Genomic DNA, 9,722 nt, shown 5'->3' with positions numbered 1-9,722 from the left:
ATGACTTGGACATGGGACTTGAGGGAATACTAAGTAAGTTTACAAATTACACAAAATGGGGAAGAGCTGTTGACACTCGAGGGCTGAGAGGCCATTCAGAGGGATCTGGACAAATTGGAGAACTGGGCAATCACCAACTGCATGAAGCTTAACAAGGGCAAGTGCCAGATTTTGCACCTGGGACACCCTGGCTATACATACAGACTGGGGAATGAGAGGCTGGAGAGCTGCCCCATGGAGAGGGATCTGGGCGTTCTGGTCAATGACAAGTTGAACATGAGCCAACAGTGTCCCTGGCAGCCAAGAGGGCCAACCGTGTCCCAGGTGCATCATGCACAGCATTGCCAGCCGGGTGAGGGATGTGATTGTCCAGCTCTGCTCTGCGCTGGTGCGGCCTCACCTGGAGAACGGTGTGCAGTTCTGGACAACACAGGATAAAAAAGATATGAAGCTACCAGAGAGTGCCCAGAAGAGGGCTATAAATTTGGTAAAGGGTTTGGAGGGGAAGCCGTATGAGGAGTGACTAAAGTCACTGGGTGTGTTCAGCCTGGAAGAGACTGAGGGGAGACCTCATCACAGTCTACAGCTTCCTCACAAGGGGAGGAGGGGCAGGTGTTGATCTCTTCTCTCTGGTGACCAATGACAGAACCCGAGGGAATGTCAGGAAGATGTGCCAGGAGAGGTTTAGGTTGGGCATTAGGAAAAGGTTCTTCATCCAGCAGGTGGTGGAGCACTGGAACAGGCTCCCCAGGGAGGTGGTCATGGCCCCAAGCCTGACAGTGTTCAAGAAAAGATATATGGTGTGAACTGTGGAGCTGCCATATGCAGGGACAGGAGTTGGATTCAATGATCCCTGTGGGTCTCTTCCAACTCAGGACATTCTATGATTCTACCACAAGGGGATTTGCTTTTGGGTGAGAATAGCCAATGATAAGAATTTTATGATGTTAATTGCTAAAGAGCCCTGCCACTGTACATCATCACTACTATAGTTGCTATATGCCATATAAATGGTATTTCAGGAAGAATCACCCAAATTAATGAAGAATGAGTTTTGATGAAACCGAGGAAAGTGCAGCAGTGAGGGAACTAAAACTGGCTTCAGGAACTGGTGCCCAGCAACTTCCCTGAGAGCGACATCTTCAGCCCAGCTACGAGCTCTGGAGGCAGTAAGTGACATTCCAGCACCTCACACTGTCACTCCTGCCCTGAAAGACTGTTATGACAGATGGAGCCAAAAATCATGGATTAAACGAACTTAAACAAAATTTTAGAAGGATAGCCCACAGACTAGGAGAATGAGATGTGTGTATGTAGGACAGGAAGACGGTGGTGATCAGCTGAAAAGTGTACAATACAGACATGATGTAGACGGTGTAACATAAGGGGTAGATAACGTCCTGGGTTTGGCTGGGATAGAGTTAATTTTCAGGGGAAGCTGGGAGGGGACACAGCCCATATGGCATCATGCTCAGTACATAACTGGGGGCACCGCGCCAGGGAGGGGTTATCACAGCTCGGGAGCAGGCTTGGCATCAGTTTTCTAGGTGGTGAGCAATTGCATTGTGTATCCCTTGCTTTGTATATTCTTTTATTGCTATTATTGTTGTTGTTTATTTCTTCCTTTGTTGTGCTGTTAAACCGTTTTTAATCCAAACCCATGAGATTTACTTTTTTTTTTTTAACCAGTTTTCCTCCCCATCTCAACACAAGGGGGCAGGAGTAAGTGAGTAACCACCTAGTACTTAATTGCCAGCTAGAGCTAAACTAGGACAGAAATTGTTTGTTAATTCATAATCTAAACCTAAGACTGCAACCTCCATTCCTATTCTCAAGCCAGAGAACAATAGCCTTGGGCTGTTGCATGAGATAACAAGGAAACGTTGCTACCTGCCTTGGTGCTTACAATTCTCCAGCTATGAAGGTGTTGGTTGCCTAGACACCTCAATCCTTAAGTGGAATATTCAATAAATTCACATTACATTGTGCCCATAGAGCCATCAGTGTTCTGGTCTGGAGGACTCTCAGCAGTGCTTTTCCCAGGATAAGCATCACTGGGCTCAGCCAGGAACACACTTGATGTCTGCGCTGCTCAGTCCCACTGGATGCCGAGGAGCTCACAGCTCACACTCCAGAGCTTCTTTGCTGCCTCATCGTCCCGACCCCGTGGAGATACGTACGCTGGCTGGCAATCACTGTAAGAAGAACATTTTGGTTTTTTAAACTTTTTTAAGCCAAAGATCTCCATCTGCATTAGCACACTGAAATATCTGTGTTAAGATAAGGGAGTTGTTTCAAGACCAGCTGAAGCAAGCTGGGAGACTATCTAGCAAAAGAGCAAGGGTTGGTGCTAAGCCACCTTTAGAAAGCTTTCTTTCCCAATGGCACCAAGCACTGGCAAGCAAGTCTCACTCTATCTGTTGTCTCAACTCTTAAGGAAACCTGAATATGCTCTACTATGTACTCTTCAACGTACATTCTCATGAATACCACTAAAAAGGGGTATAAAAATGTGAACAGAACTTCTTCAGGGGCACTTTTCTAGCAAACAGGCCACTCTAACAGCTCTTCATCCTAAACTGTTTATCCCATCCTACTCATCCCCCTCTCTTGCCATTGCTCAGGAGGCAAAGCTGCCCCAGAATAACCACCCTGTAATAACCATCTCTGGTTATCCTTTTTTCCAGTATCCTCTGAACTCTGTCTCCTTTCTGCTCAGCTCTGGCAATCAGACAGCACTTTGTGTGGAATAGAGATCGCGTGTTCTCATCTGTAATGCCGGGTGCTGCAATAACATGGGAGTTTAAGAGAACAGAGGCAATTGCACCTCGTAAGATTTCTACCCAGCCTAATGTCCTCAGAGCTCCAAGTGCACAGTCTCGATGTTCCTGAAGTGACTCTGGTGGACTCCACCTGTCTCGCTGTGGCATGCAAATTCTTTTCTTAATATCTGTCTTGTGCTTTATATTCTATTGCCTGGAGAGCGAAAAGCATTTTTGGCTCATCCAAGGTAAATAATGAATTTCTGTTGAAGCTCTTCATTTCCCACCAAGTCCAGAACTCCTTTCTTTTTTGAGTTTAAAATCCACCAAGGTTTTCTGTACTCCAGCACATAAAGGCTCCATTTATATCCTGGGACACCAGTCATCCAGGGAAGATTAAGACATCTATTTATATACTCCAGTCTGATTAAGATGGTACAGACCCCCAAGTGAAGATCAGACCAAGTCATTACAGAGACTAATCTGGTTGCATATCACAAGAGGAAAAAGCTCTGCAGCGATGCAAAGGCTCTAACGTCATCCATGTGAAAAAAAAGAGAGATGGCAGATTCTCACGTTCTTTTCCCAAACAACAGTGTCGTTACTCTGCTCTGCACCCAGTGGAAAGCTGAAAGACACATCTGCATGAAGCTGTTCAACGGGCAGCTTTCAAACCCAGGGTGACACTGACTTGGAACTGCTACGGGCTGTGGTTTTGGTGAGGGGAAAAGGATTGACCATGCAGGGGCCTGGAGTAAGTCAAAGAAGTCAAGGAACAATATCGTTGGTAGTGGGTGCTGCACAAGGAAGTTTGCAGAACAGAGCAATGAGCATCCCAGCAGGAGCTCCTCCCAGCTGGTGCATCTGCCACACAGGAGAATCAAGTTGTTTTGTCACATGCTGCTCCTGAAAGCCTCCCCTCCCAGCTCTGCAGCACCACCAGCCCTCCCGGCTCCCTGGGAGCACAGGCCCCCTCTGCCCCAGTGGGGTAAAACTACGAAGAGAACCAAAGTGTTCTTCCCAGGATTGACCCAAGTGACCTCATTAACTAAACGGCTCCACTGAAAAGTGATTTGCCCAAGTCTCAGGCAGATCAGGATTAGAGCTCTGAGCACGTGACAGCCATGCCTGCACTCTGAGTACAGTGATATTCCTAGCACTGAAGGATCTGCTGTTGTGTGAAACGTGACACAGGTCAGGGATTTCTTCTAATACAATAACCACTGCAACAGACCTGGAACTTTAGTATTTGTCACCCTTGGGCTTACCAGCCAGCCTCTTACCCCATCCCTTCTTAATGAAGAATGACTTTAAGTCTCATTTTTCCCAGCCAACAAGGTTGTCTTCCACAGTATATGACTCCATCAGCTTGCACTCACCTGAAATACTGTCCTGTCACAGAGTTTAGCTCCTCTGCTACTGCACAGTAGATACTGGTCTGAGCTCCTTCCCAAGGTGTCTTGAAGAAGAATGGGAATATCTTCAGCAGCCACATCACGGCAAATGAGTGCCGGACCAGATCAGAATGCACACAGCCAGGATGGAGAACATTTGCTGTGACTTTGGTGCCTACGGCAAAAGAGTAGTCCAGGACAAATCCGCATGCATCAAATTGCCTTTAAGAAAAAAGGTCACCTGCTCCTCAATTCTACTGCAGATATTCTACAACTTAAAGGAGGATTCCAGGTGTGGGTACAGGGAATGTAACTTAAGTCCTCTGTAGTTCCTGTTTGCTGGAGCATCCCCTGCTCCCTTCCAAAGAAGGCAGTCACTACATGCCTTCAATGAAACAATGTGCTAGAGAGCCTGGGTGCTAAGACAGCTTTTGAGAATACCAGCTACTGATTTTCGAAAGACTCATAGAATCTTCTGAGTCGGAAGGGGCCCGAGGGATTAAGTCCAACTCATGTCCCTGCATAGGACCGCCCCAAAATTCACAACATCTTGAAGACATTGCTTCTGTTTTAGAAAAACAAGTACTAGATAACTTTATTAAAAGGCCTGAATTACATAACTGTGACAGATTTACTTAAGAGGTACTGTCTAGTCATAATATTCTGGTTTTAGAGACCATCAGCATTTACGGCACCTGAATATCCATTCGCTTTTCTAGTGGAGACTGCAATTGTACTTCAGTTCTTTCATTTTTTTCAGCTTCCACCCATGTACCACAATTTTCTATGTGGTTTCAGTATTTTTTTTTACATGCACCAAAAAAACCCCAAATACATTAAACTGTGCCAAACTAATAAGCTCCTCTGTTCTGTGGCTGTAAAGACAATTAGAGTATTATGTCCCCTGGTTTCACAGGCAGGAGGTATTTTTCTCCTGCTGTCAATGACCCTTCCCTCAAACCGCTTCATTTCTGAACAATCAATTTGCAGCCCTTTCTCCAATCCACTCTCCTCACCCATGGTGCTCAAAAGCCAGGATAAAACCACTCCTCTCTCCTTGGGACTTGCCTTGCAGCCGCCTTGCCAGCTCCCGGGTGAAGAGCATATTAGCCAGTTTGCTGTGACAGTAGGCGAGGCTGCGATTGTAGCTCTTCTCACCATGGAGGTCATGGAAACGGATTCGGCCAATGTGATGAGCCAGCGAGGACACGTTGACTATGCGGGCTGGGGCAGACTGCTTCAGACGCTCCAGCAACAGGAAGGTCAAGAGAAAATGACCTGTGGAGGAGAGGAAACGTCATCCTTCTCTGCTGGATTCCCCTCCTGGGGTTTCATAGTGCTTGCAACATATTACATACATGTTATATCTTACTGCTGCCCTCATGTCAAGTCCAGGGAAAAGAAGTCCCCCCTGAATCAACAGCTAATCATTTTTGTGGCCATTAAATTCTGCTCTTCAGTTTCAAAATGCGGAAACTGTCATACATTTCAAATGTTCCAGGTAACATGTGCAGATACTTAAACTGGGTCCATGATAAGCAAATACATTGCGTTGCATCTCCAGAACTCTGTAAGACTGCACTTCCATCCTTCCCCAAGAAGCAAGCATGAGGAAGAGAAACTCTGGAAGCAGTGCTTCCCTCTGGCATTTTGCCACAGATACTGAATGCAAACTTGCCTCCACCGGCCTTACCAAGATGATTGACGCCCAGGTGCATCTCAAAGCCATCCACAGTCTTGGAGTAAGGGCATAACATTACCCCAGCATTATTAATGAGAATATGGAGCTCCTTCTCCTCTGTAAGAAACAACAGACGTCCTTAAACTGGGAAGCAGAGAACAAAGACAGACAAGAAGGTGGCACAAGTCAGCTAAATAAAGAAACCCATGCCTGTCTGAGGTGAAGCCACAATACATCAAAATAATAAGTCTCCTACCACAAACTAGCTCATGGCCTCCGACAAGCCTCTGCTGTAAAACCACAAGGCCTAACACAGTACAGAGATGTGCCGGTCGAGATTTGGCATTTGCTAGAAGAACATACAGCAATCCTTGGTAACAAGTTGTCACTGAAAACAAGGATCCAGAGATGGTACCTGCTAGAAATTGCTCAGCAAACTCCCGGATGGACTTTGTATCAGCCAAGTCCAGTTTTTTCACAATCACTTGCTGGTTCCCTGTCTCAGCTCGGATTTCACTGGCTGCAGCTTCTGCCTTCGCTGTGTCTCTGCAAGCGACAATCACCCTCGCACCTGCAAGGGGGCAAAAAGAGCAGGAACAGAACCTGAGATCACTGGAGCACACAGGATGATCAAGGCTGGGACAAGCAGTCTGACTACACACAGTTCTTACAAACAAGATATTGTGTCTTTAGGGAATTGGCATCACTCCGGAGAGCAGATGGAAGGGACAAAGCCTTTCCCACTATGTTGCTGTCTCCGATCCAGCCCAAAGCTGTTTTCAGAGCAGGGAAACGCACATCCGAAGTGCTTCTGTCCAGGTTCTCTCAGGTCAGGAGTGTGCACCACAACTGGAGGTTTTCACTTCAGTGGTTACAGGCTCTCAAGGAGCAACACTTAGTGTCATCTGAAATAGCTTTGGAATCCAATTCACTTAAATGTAAGCATAAAATATTCTTCCCTCTTATCCAGAGAAGGGACTTCTGACACACAGGCCCACACACATCAGCCACACAGGGCTGCTGCTGCTGCTGCTGGACACTGACTTGCCTCTTCGCGCGAGGTCTCTGGCCGTCTCCTTCCCGATGCCGGTGTTGGCTCCTGTGATTATCACCACCTTCCCCTCCAGCCTGGCTGTTGACTTGCACCGTCCTCCGGCGACATACCTCCTGCAACAGAGGACGGCAGTTGTCATGCAACAGGGTCCGAGGGCAGCTTTGCTCCTCAGGGGACTTGGGTCAGGACTGAGCACACAGATGTGGTGGCTGCGACCTCCACCAGCCCTTCCTGGGCCACTCGACCACCTGGATACTGGGGCAGGGCAGGCATGATTTGGGGAGAAATATTCCCATTGTGCAAGTGCAGCGAGACAGGCCACTGAGGCACCCACATTCCTGTAGCTCCTGCCAAGAACAACTCCCCATTGTGCAAGTGCAGTGAAGTTGGGAAACTGAGGCACAAGTGCTTTCAGTCAGGACATGAAGGCTTGCTCCATATGGGAAGAGATGTCCTTTCTGCCTGGGAAAGGTGTAGCGACCATCAGTCACTTTTGGCGGTTTGGTACACCTGCTACCCAGGACTCAGCCAGAGCAAAATGGTACCAGAACTGTACAATCCGGAGAGCTCTGGACATTGCCAGAATATTACCTGATCCTAAGAGTGGCTACAGTGAAAAAATACTGACTAAGGTCAAAGATCTTGTGACCCTATAAAGAGTGATCCTACAGTGAGGCCCTTGAGCTCTCCTGAGTCCCAGTGGGCTGTGGCTCAGCACCTTCCTGTGAGGTGGGACGCTCCTGTGACATTCCGCAATGAACTGATGCTACAAAGCTGTGGGTGAGGACAGATTTCTTGAGCCTCAGTGCATCACCCGTTGAGAAATGCTGATGCATTAAAATTAATATCTCCCTTAACTCCAGAGGGGAATTTTGGCCGTAGGTGTACGTCCACATATACTCCACATACATACACACAAAGTTATAGGTTACTATGTGCAAATATATTCAAATATCCATGGATGAATGCAAAGAAGTATGTGTGTGTTTATAGATTTGTACATAGGCTTTTAATCATATACCTCTGTATGTGTCTATATGCAAGTGATGTAACTTTCTCTTTTTTAAGTACAGTGTGAACCTTGACATCATTTCATCTGTAATCTCTTTCAGCTATAACAAATCGCATTAAATTGCTTTATATCATGTCATTAATCAGCTGTTGACTGAGCGTTATGAGAAATCATATACTAGACTGCTAATCTACACTGGTAAATTCTAAAGGGCTTGTGAAACCAAGACTGTTAACATTCTGTTTTGTGACACCAGAGCCCCAGGCGTCACCCCAACCTCGCCCCAACGGTCGAGATCACCGATGCGCTCAGGGCCTTGGGGACTCACGGGCATCGTTACCTGAATCGGTTGATCACGATCGTGTCGTGACCAGGACACCGGGAACTCTCGCTCCACGTCCCCCGGTTTACAAACACCTGCGGGGCGCGGCCGGAGCGCGGAACCGCCGACCCGGCACGGGAGGCCCCGCCTCCTCCCGGCCCCGCCCCGGCCCCACCGCCCCGCCCTCGAGTCAGATAGGGCTCCCATTGGCTACCGCCGGCGCCTTGGCCAATGGGCTCAGCGGCGGCACCGTGAGGGGAGCTCAGGCCCCGCCTCTCCCGGAGCCCGGCCGGTTCCGTGAGCGCGGACAGACCCCACAGCAGCTCCCCCGAGGGAAGCGTGAACGACGCCCGGCCCCTGCGGGCCGGAGAAGCGGAATCCCTTGTGTCTGCCCTCCCGCCAAACAAACTCTCAGACGCGACCGCCGCGAGACGCGGTGTGCACGCCGGCTCCGCGACCGCCCCCGCCGCACGCGCGGAAGCCTGGGGCGCGCTCGGTGAGACGCACCTGATGTAGGGCCCTGCCACCAGCAGGAGAACGGGCACGGACACGGCGGCGCCCAGCGCCGCTCCCCAGCAGGTCAGCATCGCCGCCGCTCGCTCCACGCGCTCCTCGCACCCAGCGATCGGCGGCGATCGCGCGGCCCCGCCCAGCTCGGCCCCGCCCAGCTCGGCCCCGCCCAGTCAAGCCCGCCAGGCGGCTAAAGCCTCGCTGAGTGGGAGAGCGATGGCTGAAAGATAAATACAGGGTGGCCGGGCAGATTGGGTCTATCACTCTCCCACAAACTTGCCAAGCCAAGCGCCACTTCCTTACTATGGTGGAAGCAACCACTGGAGGGCTGGAAACGTGGCATGTGCCCCATGCCACTGCCTGGAACAGTCCTGGGCCTTGAAAAGCCGGTCCTGTGCTGACACAGCACCTCAGAGAGAACCGAGTCAGACAACGGGACTGGTTTCTGAAACAACCTCATAGACATGGGGGCCAAAGAGCATGGCACTGAGTGCATGTATCCCATCCCCTGTCATGCACTGTGCGGGAAAATTGGATGACCCAATGGACTGCTACAAACTACATAGAGAGCAACAGGTGGTGGGACCTTCAAACAGTGGGGTACACATTTACCCAGAGCCACCTGGTGCATTGGCACTAGGGGATGTGCCAATCGAGCTGGCCCTGCCAAGCAAAACTGCCATGGACTGGAGAAGGGGGTAAAGTCCCTGTCGTACAGAAGAAGAACATGTTAGGGAAGACAGTCTGGGTTATTTCTGCCTCAGGCAAAAACAAACCCACCCTCTGAACTGCTTTTGCTCAAGGACTTGGGTGTGCTTGGTGGGTGATGTGGAAGGATGGAGAAGTCTGATATGTATGGAGAAGATTGTTCTGGGAGTCATAAAAAAACATCTGAATGATAATGCAGTCGTTGGTCCCAATCAGCATGGATTCATGAAGGGAAAGTCCTGCTTAACAAACTTAATTTCTTTCTACGGCATGGTTACC

The 9,722-nt window shown here is 49.1% G+C and overlaps 1 protein-coding gene across 1 annotated transcript; it reads right to left on the bottom strand.

Annotated features, from left to right (window-relative positions):
- Window positions 1–1,574: 1,574 nt before the first annotated feature.
- Window positions 1,575–8,885, bottom strand: LOC136102199 (retinol dehydrogenase 12-like). The gene is made up of 7 exons (XM_065839111.2): window positions 8,733–8,885; window positions 6,886–7,004; window positions 6,253–6,408; window positions 5,850–5,954; window positions 5,225–5,434; window positions 4,142–4,331; window positions 1,575–2,195 (listed from the first exon to the last, which is right to left on the bottom strand). Exons 1-7 carry the CDS (start codon window positions 8,810–8,812, stop codon window positions 2,093–2,095), a joined length of 963 nt encoding a protein of 320 aa, XP_065695183.1. The 5' UTR covers window positions 8,813–8,885; the 3' UTR covers window positions 1,575–2,092.
- Window positions 8,886–9,722: the final 837 nt, after the last annotated feature.

Source organism: Patagioenas fasciata, chromosome 5 (assembly GCF_037038585.1).
Source record: "Patagioenas fasciata isolate bPatFas1 chromosome 5, bPatFas1.hap1, whole genome shotgun sequence".
NCBI lineage: Eukaryota > Metazoa > Chordata > Aves > Columbiformes > Columbidae > Patagioenas > Patagioenas fasciata.
Note: the sequence above shows the minus strand (reverse complement) of the source record. Positions and strands in the feature narration are given on the sequence as shown.

What these genes read in the sequence shown, in the direction of transcription:
- LOC136102199 (XM_065839111.2), bottom strand. Translation starts at nt 8,812, where the DNA reads ATGCTGACCTGCTGGGGAGCGGCGCTGGGCGCCGCCGTGTCCGTGCCC. An exon ending in TGCTGAGCAATTTCTAGCAG is followed by an intron (nt 5,955 to 6,252) that starts GTACCATCTCTG and finishes TGTTTCTTACAG; the next exon opens with AGGAGAAGGAGCTCCATATT. An exon ending in CCTGGGCGTCAATCATCTTG is followed by an intron (nt 5,435 to 5,849) that starts GTAAGGCCGGTG and finishes TCTCCTCCACAG; the next exon opens with GTCATTTTCTCTTGACCTTC.